Source organism: Peromyscus eremicus, chromosome 1 (genome assembly GCF_949786415.1).
Source record: "Peromyscus eremicus chromosome 1, PerEre_H2_v1, whole genome shotgun sequence".
NCBI lineage: Eukaryota > Metazoa > Chordata > Mammalia > Rodentia > Cricetidae > Peromyscus > Peromyscus eremicus.
In genome coordinates, this window is record NC_081416.1 from 61,728,818 (window position 1) to 61,743,377 (window position 14,560).

The following is a 14,560-nucleotide window of genomic DNA, read 5'->3' on the forward strand; positions in this document are numbered from 1 at the left end:
CACCTTTAACGCCAGTACTCGGAAGGCAGAGGCTGGTGGATCTTTGTGAGTTTGAGGCCAGCCTGGTCTACAAAGGGAGCTCCAGGATAGCCAGGGATACTCAGAGAAACTCTTTCTGGAAAAAACAAAAACAAACAAAAATAGGTTTAAATAAAAATAAGTGCTTAGATAAATCAAGCATTCCTAAAACTCTCAGATATGGGTAAGAAAAGTGAGCCAATGTCTTCAAGTCGCCAGTAAACAGAAGCACTTCGAAGCTTGCTGGTTGAATGAAAACAGGTGTGTATGTGGAGCCAGTAGCCTTGAGTACAGTATAGACGGACAATGTATAATCCTCCTGGAGTTCGGGAGGCAAATACACTTTATCTGTTACAGAAGTTGCTAATGAGAAAAACAACCTCAAAATGGCAAGTCTGCCTTGGTGCTGGTGACTTCTAACACCTTCCCAGTCTCTTTGGTAATTTATGTCCATAGATTCTTGCCAAGTTAAATTAAATAATGTGTGATCATTAAGTATCTAGGTCTCTTAAAAAGCAGATACAATTCGGAAACTTGTGTACTCCAGGAAGAGCTATACGGTTTCGGGTATGCTTAGCAAACATGGTTTGACCCACTGTCATCTTGTGTTTGGAAAAAGCAAGGTTACCAGAAACTGTTGTGAAACGGTACAGTTCACAGAAATTGTGAGACGGTACAGCTTTCAGGTGTGCTGACCTGAAGATGCTGTGTACGATGAGCAGCACTTACAGGCTTCTTCCTTCCCGGTAGTCACCAGAAAACTAAGGCGAATAGGACCGAGAATTCCAACTGGTGGATGATAACTAGCACTACTAAACAGGGAGGGAACCCACCACCTACGACAGGATCCGAGGAGAAGCCGTGCCTGTGTTAGGATAGCTGTAAATATGAGACCAGGAACACGCTTCCAGTTACAGGACTCATTCTGTATAGTCTTGGAGTTGTTTAAGGTGTTTTCAGCAGAAATGAAGAAGCAAGTCAAATGGAAATCTAGAAAGGGAGGTGTGTGTGTGTACGTGGGGGGGGGGGCTCTGGCATCAGTTGGCAGAAATGGAATTTTATATAAGGTGGCCAAAATGAGTTTTGTTGTTGTGCCTTGAGATCCATCTCACTTTGTAGCAGGCTGGTCTAGAACTGACAGCAGAACTTTAGTCTCAGCCTCTCAAGTGCTGGAACTGTGGTGTAAACCACCACGCCCAACCAAAACAAACGTTAACATGAAAGTAAACAGAAATCAGACTTTTATTGTCCTGCTAAAAATGACAAAGTTTTCTTAGTTTGTTCTGGTCTCAGTAAGTGACTGAAAAAGGTTTTCTTTTTTAAGTTACTGGCCTAGGGAAGGAAGATTTTAAGTTTTATAAAGATGCTCTTGTGTGCTCCGCGTGTGCATGCTGTAGGTTCTTGGTCACAAAGAACTTAAGCCTGTCTATTTTTTCCCCCTTTGGAGGCAGCGGAGGTTGAATTTCAAGACAGGGTTTCTCCGTGAAGCAGTCCTAGCTATGGAACTCACTCTGTAGACCAGGCTGGCCTCGAATTCACAGAGATCCGTCTGACTCTGCCTCCTGAGGGCTGAGATTAAAGGCGTGCACCACCACCACCTGTCTAAGTCTGTCTATTAAAAGGGCCATGGGGGTTAGGGATTTAGCTCAGTGGTAGAGCGCTTGCCTCCCAAGCACAAGGCCCTGGGTTCGGTCCTCAGCTCCAAAAAAAAGGGCCACAACTTTTAACTTTTACAGCAATGTCAACTTTATCTGCCTCTGAATTCTTCATCTGCTTCTGAAATATTTAAGTTATGATTTTTTTTTTTTTCCTCGAGACAGAGTTTCTCTGTGTAGCTTTGTGCCTTTCCTGGAACTTGCTTTGGAGACCAAGCTGGCCTCGAACTCACAGAGATCTGCCTGCCTCTGCCTCCCGAGTGCTGGGATTAAAGGCGTGTGCCACCACCGCCTGGCAGTTATGATTTTTGTTAAATGCATAACAAAGATGTATTTCTCAATTACCTGTAACCCTGAATAGTCAGTCACAAGCTTAAACTATTTAATTAATTAATTTATTTTGAGACAGTGTCTTACTGGGTAGCCATGGCACCCTGGAACTCAGTATATAGACCAGGCTGGTCTTGAACTCACAGAGATCTGCCTGCCTCTGCCTCTGTCTCCTAAAAAATGGGATTAATGTGTCAGTCTCATCTGGACTCCATATAAAAGACAACTAACATTGAGATGATAACAGCCCTACCAGTAATCTGCCCACTAAGCATTGAGGAACCAACAGAGAACTCCTAACTATTCCAGGGGCTCAGCTCTGCGCGCGCACGCACACGCGCACACACACACACACACACACACACACGCACGCACGCACGCACGCACACACACACGCACACACGCACACATGCACGCACGCGCGTGCACACACACACACACACACACACACACACACACACACACACGCACGCACACACCCATACACATCCCATCCACCCTGTGCTGATGGAGCCTACTTGAAGTGTCCTCTGTTTATCTTCCCAGTCATCTGTCTGGATGTGGTCTTGCACCTTGCTTCTGTAGCTTGTCTTGACCCCAAGACTCAGCTCAAACCTGTGACCATGGGGCTTGTTTCTGTAGTGGTGTTTTCAGCCACCTTCCAATGGGAGTTCATTATGTGACTCTGCAGAGACCCTCTTCACAGCCCTATCAGCTTCCTGCTTCTGTCTCTGGGGAGACTCACCAGAACTCCCCAAAACCTGCTGCAGCCTCTTTAACCCCTTGTGGCCATTCTCTACAGTAATAGATACTAGTGTATGTGAAGTGTAATGTGTAACCTGAGAGTTAATGTCAGCAACAAAGATTGGAATTAAAAAGCTGCCCAGTAGTGGTGGCACACACCTTTAATTCCAGCACTCAGAAGGCAGAGGGAGAAGATCTCTGTGAGTTCCAGGTCTACAAAGTGAGTTCCAGTACAGCCAGAGCTACATGGAGAAACCCTGAAAAAAACCAACCAATCAAACAAACAAACAAACAAAAACCTGTTTTGTCCAGGTGGTGGCAGCGTACGCCTTTAATTCCAGCACTACAGAGGCAGAGGCAGAGCCAGGCAGATCTCTGAGTTCGAGGCCAGCCTGGTCTACAGAGTGAGATCCAGGACAGCGAGAGGCAGGTGGATCTCTGGAGTCTGAGGCCTGCCTGGACTATATAAATAATTCTAGGCTAGCCAGGTTATACAGTGAGAACCATGTCTAGAGGGAGAGAGGGAGTGAGGAAGAGAGAAGAGACAGACAGACATACACACAGACATCTACACAGACATACCACAACCCTACACACACACACACACACACAAGTGTGCGCGCGTGCCAACGGGGGTAGCGGGAGGGGGGGAGGGCAGAGACAGACAGATAACAGAGACAGAGACATAGTGAGAGGGAAATCAGATTCAGATTCATTTGCCCAATGACTGCAAATAAAACTGACATAGCTTGTCAATTTATTGCCCGTCAATACATTCTGACATTGTGGAAAGATACAAACATGCCTGTCTGTTTCTGGCATAGTGATTTCACAGTACATGCTGTATCTATCCGTTCTCTTTCAGCATATCACCTCTCAAGCAGGACTCTGACTACAAGTCAGACTCTGCCCCACAACTGTTCAGATGAGCAGTTCTGCAGTAGACTGATTTGAGGGTGAGGGTGGCCCTATGGTAACTGGGAAGGTGAGGGCAGGTCCTGACCCTAGGGCTGGATATTTCTGGACAAGACTCGGTGTGTGTATGGGATGTCATACTCTCTTCCCTGTCCCCAGGGCATTCTTTGTGGCTGTGAGATCTACACAGTTTTCTCAGCCCCTTTTGGCCAGTGGAGACAGAGATATGGCAGTGGCTTGGGTGTGGCTGGTTTTCACCAGAGTTCATGTTGAGGTTGGTCATCAATTAGATGGTGTTGAGGGGTGCTGGTGGGGTATCTAAAGAGAAAAAATACAGAAATGCCCAAATAAGTCATATAGAGTCTCTATTTACGGCCGGCTGGGCTATCCTTGGCTGTGTAGTGGGAAGCAGCGGGAAGCAGCCTTGACCTCCAATTGGTTTGAGTTTTTAAAGGCAAACCTGCAATTGTGATGTATACAGAAAAGTATCTGTGGGCTCTGCAGTAAGCAAGCATTGTTTACAGAGGCAGAGAGACAGCAGTTCAGTGGCCAGGCAGTTCTCATAACCTTTAGGTCAGGGACACACTGTATAGGAATGTATAGCTGGTCCAGATACGAGTTTACCCAAGATAATTTTAGCACTTACAGTATTCTTAGGAATACGTTCATGAGCTGGCATAACTATATTCAGTATCCCACTACACTGGGTCTTGAGGAGGAATTGTCATGGTGAGGGATCCATCCTTGCAAAGGGATTTTCGGTGGGAAGCTGGTCAACTTGGGGACTTCTAGTCTCCAGGAGTAGGAGCCCAAATGAACCTCAATTCTTTGTGATAACATACCCAGTCTCAGAGACTGCAGAATAGAAACCAGGCAGAGGCAGACTGGGGCTCTAGCTGTGACAGCCTGAGTTGATATTTCGGGAGACAGTACAACTAGTTCATACATGTCATCAGCTTTAAGGAACTCTGTTTGATTTCAGAGTCACATGGCAACAGTCAGTGTCTGCCCTCATAGCTCTCCTCCGGATGGTTGCCTTGCACTTTGGCTCTTGAGTGCCTGTTCACAAAGAGGGACCCCTGTTCTCCTCAGACTTCAGTGGATGAGGGTGCCCCTCTCATCTCTTTCTGGAACCTTGCTGTCCAGCCCCCAGTTGGGTGCTCCTTCATGGTGGCAGGCCTGCTGTGGTAGCACTACTACAGTTATATACACTCACTCTCTGGGGTCTGTGCACGTTCACCTTCCACTGGTTAGGAAGGAAGGGACTGACATGGATTCCTTTCATTCCTGTTTTCCCACTGACTGGATCTTTCCTCAGCCTGTGTTGCCAGAGTATGAAGCCAGCTGTAAGAAGTGGACCCTGCATACATTTGCTGTCTGGCTACACATGGGTTAGTCTCTTTCAGCCCAAGTGGAGGATACACTGCCTGCTCTCCATGCAGGACTGTGGCTGAGAGGAGTCTGCACTATTCCCTTGGACAGTTGACGTGTTGAGAAGCCCACTCCATAGCATGTGTTGCCATGATCAGGGATGTGGCAAGTCAGTCCCGAGAAACCAGAGCTCTTACACAGAAGCCCCATAGCTCATGTGCATGTCCACGTATGCCTAGCTGCACTGTCCAAAGAAGGAAATGTTAGGAGTGGGTCTGGGTGCTCAAGAAAATGACCACACACACAGTTTAATATTTTGGCCAAGCAAAAAGTTTTAGGTTCCCAGCACCTATGTTAGGCAGCTCACAGTGACGCATGATGACTCCAGGTCCAGGGTGTCTGGCACCCTCTTCCGGTTTCCTCAGGCATCTGTACTCATGTTCACATACTCCCCCAAAGACATACATACTTCAAAATTGTAAAAATAAATCTTTTAAAAATTACTGATGAAATACATGTGCTGTACTTTATCTAAAAAGTATCTTTTTTCCCTTTAAGGAAGTGTTAGTTTTGACTGTCAACTTGACACAACCTGGGAAGAGAGTCTTCATGAGGAATTCTCTAGATCAGGTTGGCCTGGAGGCCTGTCTATGAAGGACTGTCTAGTTTGTTAATTGATAGAGGAAGTTCTAGTCCATTGTGGAGAATACCATTCCCTAGGCAGGGGCGCCTGGAAATTGTAAGAGAGGAGCAAGCTAGGTGAGGGCAAGCAGGTAGGTAAACAGGCAAGGATGCATGTCTCTCTCTGCTCCTGAGTGCAGATGTGATGTGACTAGCTGCTTGAGTTCCTGCCTTTCTTTCCTGGAACGATGGTGGTGACTTGGAACGATGGTGGTGATTTGGAACTGTAAGCAAATTAACCCCCCCCCCTTTTTCTTTCCTAAGTTGCTTTTTGTCAGGGTATTTGTCATAGCACCAGATCTGAAACCAATTAGATATTAGAATACCAAGTCTTCAAAATTCAGTGTGTGCTTTTTATACTTCACGCACTTGGTGAGTACAACTCACCACATTTGAAAGGCTCACGGTCACAAAAACCACCCTGGAAAAGAGCCAGGACAGTAGGACAGTAGCTTCAAGGGACCTAGAAGTCCAGACTGACAGGACAGGACAGGACAAGGAGGTCCCCTGGGCCTTGCCATGCTGGGAACTACTGGTCCTGGGGCTTCTGAGAACAGCAGAAGGAGAAGGTAGCCTCACCTCTGCAGTGTGACCAGAGGGCCTAGGGCCAGGGCTGGGGACCATTCCAGGATGGTAGTTTCTGCTATTCAGGGGAAACTGAATGGCACATTCTTACTTCTCTCTGGTCCGATTTCCCCATCTTTCCGTGAGGGTGTACTGAGGCAAGAAGAAAAGATTGCAATTTCAGGAAGGTCTTGGCCAACTTGATATTGCACCTCCTGCAGCCCCACTAGGTGTGGTCCATATCTACCTTCTCTCCCCCAAAACTCCAAGTCTTTTAATAAAATGATGAAAGATGGGAAAGAAAGGTGGGATCGCCCCAGTACATTAGTCCAGCACTGCAAGGATGCTGCCGTGTGCCTGGAATAAACAGTCCAATCTCCCAACACGGCCCCTCTTCAGCCTGTGAGCAGAGCCTTGGCCTGAAAGGCATCATATTGCCCATTGGCTCTGGGACAACAAGGATGACATTGATTTGTAGCACTTTCCAGCCCTGGTCCAAATCAAGTGTCAGCCAGTAAAAGGGGCATGAATTTCTGCTCCTACAGTGAGGACTAGCTTTGGGTGCTCTGGGGATGGCATGGTCGAGGGCTGTGGGGTCTAGCTGTTGGCTTGGGCTGGGGAGACTCCCAGGCCTGGAGAAAGCACCAGGACTCTTATTCTAAGCAGGGAGGTGGCGGACCCAGCGCTGACTTGGGTTCTAGCACAAGAGGCTCTCCTGACCCTTGCCCTTCTAGAACCCTCTCCTACTGTAATTAGCAGTCAGTAATCTGTTGCCACATCCCACTTCCCAGATAATTCATTGGTTTACAAACAACAGGAGTAGAAATTTCTGAGAAAGCGGAACTTTAAAGAGGCCGTTGAGAAGGGGGGCTATATCCTACCAAGCCCATCCCACAGCATCCAGACCTCACTCTGCAAAAGATTACATATAAGCGCCCAGGACTCCTCTATCCACAGGAACTTCTAACTTCTTTAAAACAAGAGCTTCCTTTAAGCACAAAACATGGTCAGGGAGGACCCTGGCTCGAGATCCACCGTGGTTACCATCAACAGCGACAATGTCCCAGTGGATTATGTTACCTGGTCCACATTTAACACAGTGTTCCTGAACAGCTGCTGCCTGGGGTTCATTGCCTACATCTTCTCTGTGAAGGTGAGTGTCCTTGATGTGGGGGTGATGGGACAAGAAGGTTTGTGTGGGATTGAAGCTCTTCCTGCCCAAGGGTTACCTGGGACACGTATAGCCTTGTGTTTGTGCATGTGTGACACTCTGTGTTTGGTGTCCTGTATGTACTTACGTTTGTGTGTATAGACTGTGTGTAGCATACAGTGTGTGTGGGGTTTATGTGTCTTGGAGACTCTCCTAGGTAGGCAAAGAGTGGGGCTGCCTAGGGATTCTGGGGTAACACTATCTCCACTCTAGAGGAATTCTCCTTACTGCTTAGTCGGTGGAATGCCCCTTTACCCTGAGAATGGGGCACCAGTCTGTGTGAAAGTGGGGCTTACAGAAAACAGTACTTCATAGAGGGATGAGCAGACAGTGCTGGGCTCTGCTGGATGGTCTGGGTATGTGAAAGGTAGCGGGGGTCCTTGACCTGAGGGAGGAGATTGCAGTGGGTAGGAAGGACAGTGGGGGAACTGAGGCAGAGCACCTGGCTCTCAGATGACTTGCTCCAAGGCCACACTGATCATTTGTTCTCTTCCAGTCCAGGGACAGGAAGATGGTGGGCGATATGACTGGGGCCCAGGCCTATGCTACAACTGCCAAACGACTGAACATCAGTGCTGTGGTCGTCTCCATCATCACACTGATCATAATTATCATCGTAAGCAGCCAAAAAAGTTAGAGGACGGGTACTAAGAGTGGGACTCCACGAAGTACGTGCTCTTCGAATTCAGAGTCAAAGGACTGAATTCTCTCATACACTGTTTTCTTGGGGAAAGTCTGTATGTGCTCTGCCCTTCCCAGTTGTCCCTTATCCTGGCTAGTGGCCCTGACCTGTCACTCTGCTCCTCACATAATTGGTACCCTCACACATCTGTTCACAGTGGAGTCAATAAAGTGTATATGGTGGCAATTGTGCATTGACTCTCCGTTCCCTGACTGGTCCTGTGCTGAACTTACTCAGGGTTTCCCTGGCTTCCTTCCTAAGAGGAGCTGTGGGGGGTATAGTGCAGGGCATTCACAGCTAGGAAGGCTTCTGGCCTCTTGTAGGAGACAGCAGCTGACGAGCGTCCTGCATAGGGTCCTCTTTTACTTAGCAGGCACTGGCAGGCAGTAACTAAGCATTGCCTACCTCTGACTCCACATACCCAGAGCACCCAGGAAGGGTGCAGAGTCACAAGCTAGGGAGTCCTTAGTCCAGGGATAAAGGGCCAGCCCAGGGTCCTCCTCTTTCAGGAGGAAGAAGCCTCGACCCAGGCAAACTGTGTCTAGGATTTCTGTGGTAGCTTCCGGCTTGGATTCTGGGCCAATTGTTTATGACACCTGCTGGGTGCTGCGATGTACTAACCGAGACGACCCTTACCTTCTCACTCATGTCTCACAGGTTTACTTCAGGTCAAGGGTGGGCAGCGGAGGTGAACACAGAGTCTTTGCTGCCAGGCGCCACCTGCTGACGGAGCTCATTATCACTCTGTGGGTCCTGAGATCTGAGATGTCGAGGGCGGATCTCCATGGGCTTTGGCACCCTTCACTCATAGTCTGTACTCCAAATTCACCTCTCCTCTTCCTGGATGCCCTTGGCGCCTGCGTTTCCACCTCATTTTAGGCACCCCAAGATTACAAGTCTTTGAAGCCCCAGAGTGGCACTGTCTCCCTGTGTTGGTACTTGGGTTTTTGTCCTGGGTTCTGATCATCTTGTGAGACTAACCTAGCTTAGAGATGCCTCTTCACCAAGGTCCAGGGTTCTGGAGCAGAATCACTCCCTTCATTGTCTTGGGAGCTGAGCCTGTCTTAAGAAGACAGGGATCAGCTGGGCGGTGGTGGCGCACGCCTTTAATCCCAGCACTCGGGAGGCAGAGCCAGGCGGATCTCTGTTTGAGGCCAGCCTGGTCTCCAAAGCGAGTTCCAGGAAAGGCGCAAAGCTACACAGAGAAACCCTGTCTCAAAAAAAACAAAAAACAAAAAACAAAAAACCAGGGATCATAATAGCAGTGAAGACAGAGGATCCCACTGGGAGAGCTGCTATCATACTGGATGGGAGCGGCTTAGCCAGACTAAGTCCTAGGGAGAAATCAAGGCTTTTTCAGCGCACCAGCCAAGGGGCAAGGGTTTTTGAGAGCCGGGCAGTGGTGACACATGCCTTTAATCCTAGCACTAGGGAGGCAGAGGCAGGCAGATCTCTGTGAGTTTGAGGCCAGCCTGGTCTATAGGGCAAGATCCAGGACAGGCACCAAAACCACACGGAGAAACCCTGTCTCAAAAAAAAAAAAGAAAAAAAAAAAAAAAGAAAAAGCGTTTTTGAGAAGGACCCAGTGTGGCATCTCCACTAAAATTCATGGCCCTGGGCCTTCAGAGTGCTCAACCTCAGACCCAGGTCATGACTGAATGTAGGTAGAGACTTCAGGACAAGGAACACAGTCCCTATGGCCACACTTCAGGCCTTCCTAACGTTGCATATGAACAATGCTTGGGCAACTATCCTGAGGGCGTGGAAACCTCAGACATGTTAGGCACTGTTGGGCACAGAGCCAGGCCATGATCTGCAGACTAAACACCATCCTAACTACTTGTCTGAAGTGGAACATACAGGGCTAGTGTTTACTACAACCCATGAGTGAACCCACAGTGGGGCTGCTCAGCCATGGAGAGTCCCCATGCCCACTTCCTACTCACCAAAGGTGTAACTGGAGCAGAAGCAATGGAATTATGACAACTTCCCATTGTGTTGGTGGCCTGCAGGGCAGGGGAGAGTGGTCAGCTGAATGCAAAGACTCCAAGTTGCTCCCTACCCAAAGCCAGAGGAAACAAAGCAAAGTCTCATCCTGAGAAGACAGCAGAGAAACCCCTGCCCCCAGGCTATGCTGAGGAGTGCTGCTCCCACCCATTTTCCTCTCCTGTTAGGCAGCTACAGGACAGAGGGTCTCTGGTAGGAGATGACAGGCTTCTGCAGACCCACCAATAGGAGTCCAGTTGGAGATCAATGCCGCATAGAGGATGCTGTGGGTTTGAAAAGTGCAGGGACACCAAACCAGAGAACATGGCCTCTCAGTTCCATCTCTCCTGAAGGACACTGGCCAGACCTGTCCCCGGTGAGAAGAGTCAGGACAGAACTGGACAAATAAAGCGCCAACAATTGTGCATCATCTCAGAAATGGATCATCTTGGATGGAGCAAAAGGCTGGCCCTGACCCTTGGTCTTCCAACAATGCTTCTCGATCCCTTTCTCTCTGATGACCCCTGGGGCAGCAGAGATTACCCATAGGAACAAATGAAGAAGATCAAAAAATCCAAAGATAGTTTCTTAAGGGATGTGCCACATGGGAAGGAGCAAGACAGACAGGAAGAGGCCTCTATCCAGCCCACTTGGGGGGCGGGGCACGAGAAGACACTGAACATACATGCAGTGCTGGGTATAGCTCCCCACTTCTGTGGATAGGGAGATGAGTCTGGGGTTCGAATACATGTGAAGGCCTGGATATGGCAAAGCCCTCACAGGTCACCAAAGCCACCAGGAGAGAGGAAATAGGGTCCCAGTGACTGAGGATGGCAGAGAAGTGGCCACAAAGTTTGAGATGACCATTAACTTTCAGTATAGTTTCTGTTGTGACTGGGTAAACATCCAGAAGCAAATGTGTTTGACTTCAGGAATATTGTGAGACCATAGTAAACAGAGGTATGGTTTAATTAAATATTGTTGACTATAAAAAAAAAAAGTTATACCCAAATCCAACATTCCTGAAACCAGATTGTGTGGTGACCACAGTACCACACTTCCTGTCATTTACAAACTCAGGGGCTGCCGGTGGTGGTGGTGGCGCACGCCGGTAGGATTTGCTGAAGGAGGCGGAGGCAGGAGGATCACGAGTTCGAGGCCAGCCTGGGCTACACATTTTAAGCCGGGCGGTGGTGGCGCACGCCTTTAATCCCAGCACTCGGGAGGCAGAGCCAGGTGGATCTCTGTGAGTTCGAGGCCAGCCTGGTCTCCAAAGCGAGTTCCAGGAAAGGCGCAAAGCTACACAAGAGAAACCCTGTCTCGAAAAACCAAAAAAAAAAAAAAAAAAAAAAACAAACTCAGGGGTTACTCGTATTATTTCATCTCCCACGTGGCTGAACGGCAACGGGAGGGTAAACTGCAGGCCATCGATTCAAACTTTCCTGTCAGGGATGTATGAGGAACAGTGTGAGGTAGGCCTTGTTGGAGAGGTATTCCACAGAACACAAAGAAATAGCATATCAGAGCCGGGTGGTGATGGCACACACCTTTAATCCCAGCACTTGGGAGGCAGAGGCAGGCGGATCTCTGTGACTGTGAGTTCCAGGTCAGCCAAGACTGTTTCACAGAGAATCCCTGTCTTGAAAAAGAAAAATGAAAAAAAGAAAAAAAAAAAGAGAGAAAAAAGAAAAGGGGAGAAAGAAATAAAGAAAAAATAAAAGAAAGAAAAAGCATATCAAAACCCAATGGAAACCAGCACTCTCGGGCTCCAGTCAGAGTCCCTGTCCCCAGACCAACACCCTGCTCTGCACATGGTGCCCTGAGCCTGTGGCCCGCAGGCGCCTCTGTGAGGGAACAGCTGAGTACATGGAAACCACACTACCTATTCCAACAGGCAGGACTCTGTCAGGGAGGCTGATGAAGCCAGCCCCCACAACAGGATTGCCGAGGGGTGACTGTAAGAGGTGCTGCTATCCCTGTGAGGAACTCTAGGAAGACAAAGAATGGAATGACTGGGACCAGGAGACTGGGGGAGCCAAAACCCCCAAGGCTCAGAGCTCTAGGAAGGGTAGGTGGGTGCTGCAAGGCACCTTGAAGCAGGTCTGGTACCTTGGTCCTTACAGTGCCACCAAGATAGAAAGTGGATACAACTCCTAACAGGAGAGCCCAGGTCAGGCCTCCCTGTTGTCAGGGAACTGAATCAGCATGATCAGGGGTGGCTTTCGGGACCATAGCCCTCACCCCACCACGTACTTGAGAAAGAAGGCTTTTCTGGCATGATGAAGGTCCTCAGTGACCATTCCACTAGCTCTAATAAATTGTGATAGGGCAGGAGGAAAAGGGAGTTGGGGGAGCACTAATATGCCAGCCCTGGACCATGAGGTCATCGCCATGTGACCTGGATCATTCAGTCCTAACACCAAAGTCCAGTTACTGACCACACTTAGGGCACTGTCTGCAAAAAGACGACACAGACAGGTACAGTTCACCCCAACCTCTACCTGCAAGGAAACCAGTAGAACAGGCCTCCAGAGTGAGTGCGTGCAGTGGGCTCTGGGGGCATCCGTTATTGCTGGGAGAAGGGCGGGTTCTGTGGGGCCTGGCTGGGACCTTGGTCAGGGACAGTGAGGTTCTGCAGCTGTTAGCCTGAGTTTGGTAGACTCCAGGACCCCTCACTCATCAACAGTGGAGCTTGGGCCCTGGGACAAGTCCTGACTTGGGTTCCTGGACAGGAAGTTTCCCTGATTCACAGTCCTTCCTGACATCCAGTCCTGAAGTAATTTGATCCACAGGACTTTTAGGGCCACGCCCCTCAGGACCCAGCCAATTCTCATTAAGCTAAAACTCAGGAAAAGGAAACTTCTGAGAAACCGAAACTGCCGGAGAAAGGGTGGACCCACAGAGCACTTCATCCTCTACCCCTCACTGCTGGTTTTGCTCCGCACCATGAACCACACTTCTCAAGCCTTCGTGACTGCCGCCAATGGGGGACATCCCCCAAACTACGAAAGAATCAAGGAAGAGTATGAGGTGGCTGAGCTGGGAGCACCCCATGGCTCAACTTCTGTCAGGACCACCGTGATCAACATGCCCAGAGAGGTCGCTGTGCCTGACCATGTGGTCTGGTCCCTCTTCAACACACTCTTCTTGAACTTTTGCTGCCTGGGTTTCATTGCCTATGCCTACTCTGTGAAGGTGAGTGTGGAGGATGTGAGAGTGGTAGTGTAAGCAGGTGTGTGGGAGCCTGAAGCTCCATCTACCCAGATGGCACCTAGGTGTGAGGGGGGAAGGGGTCTTTGTTTAAAATGTTTGTGTGCATTCTTCTGTGGTGTGTACGCATGTTGTGTGTGTGTGTGTGTGTGTGTGTGTGTGTGTGTGTGTATGTATGTGGGCTTAAAGACTCTAGGGCAGATACAGGGTGAGGCTGCCTGGGGACCTGGCCTCAGACTGTCCCCACCCAGTCTAGAGGAATACCTAGAGTGCCCCTTCACCTTACACACTGGGGTGCTAGCCTGTGTGGAAAATGCCCTGGAGATTCATGGGGAACAACACTTGATGGTGGGTAAGCAGCAAGTCCTAGGCCTCCTGCATAGTCAGCCTACGTAAAACGTTCCTGACTGAAGTGGGAGAGATGCAGTCCACAGGGAGTATGATAAGGAAACTGTCAGGGCATTTGCCCAGCAACTCCATGGCCTCTGACCATCTGCTCTGCTCCAGTCTAGGGACAGGAAGATGGTGGGTGATGTGACTGGAGCCCAGGCCTACGCCTCCACTGCCAAGTGCCTCAACATCAGCGCCCTGGTCCTCAGCATCCTCACGGTTGTTATTACCATCGTGGCTGTCCTCTGCATTGTTTTTTCTGCTAGTCGTCTTTACACTTAACAGAGGATTCTGGCCTTTGGTCCTGACATTTACTCCACCATGCATAACTACCTTCCTCCTGGCCCCTTTACCCCTCACTATATACAGATGTAACACTCACACACCTGTCCACAGTGGACTCAATAAAGTGCACATGGTAACCACCGTGCTTTGACTGGTCGTATTCAGCTTACTAACCTTGATCTTCCTCTCTCTGAGGTGGGCAGGTTGGTTATTCTCAATTTGGCAGGTATCTGGCCTACTGCTGTGGACATTTGCTGGCCAAAGTCCTGGATGGTATTTGCCTGCTCTAGGCAGGGAGAACCTGAACTTCATCCAACCCTGGCTCCATATTCCTATGGCACCCAGTCCAGTTCAGAAGTGGAGGACCACCAGGCCAGGGTCCTTTCCTTTCAGGAAGAAGAAAACTCTGACCCAGACAAGATGGGTCACGGGTTCCATTGGTGCTCTCCCCATGCGGTCCGTGGATCCCTGGGTTTACCCTGTCTAGGACTTGCTGGGTGTTGTGTGAGCCTGGTGTCC

At 49.2% G+C, this 14,560-nt stretch overlaps 2 protein-coding genes across 2 annotated transcripts; both read left to right on the plus strand.

Moving 5' to 3' along the window:
• Nucleotides 1–7,281: 7,281 nt before the first annotated feature.
• On the plus strand, nucleotides 7,282–8,125 carry LOC131904345 (interferon-induced transmembrane protein 3-like). The gene is made up of 2 exons (XM_059255496.1): nucleotides 7,282–7,431; nucleotides 7,985–8,125. Exons 1-2 carry the CDS (start codon nucleotides 7,282–7,284, stop codon nucleotides 8,123–8,125), a joined length of 291 nt encoding a protein of 96 aa, XP_059111479.1.
• A 4,868-nt stretch (nucleotides 8,126–12,993) lies between these two features.
• Nucleotides 12,994–14,182, plus strand: LOC131898693 (interferon-induced transmembrane protein 3). Its single transcript, XM_059249915.1, has 2 exons — nucleotides 12,994–13,351; nucleotides 13,874–14,182. Exons 1-2 carry the CDS (start codon nucleotides 13,103–13,105, stop codon nucleotides 14,036–14,038), a joined length of 414 nt encoding a protein of 137 aa, XP_059105898.1. The 5' UTR covers nucleotides 12,994–13,102; the 3' UTR covers nucleotides 14,039–14,182.
• The last annotated feature ends 378 nt before the right edge of the window (nucleotides 14,183–14,560 follow it).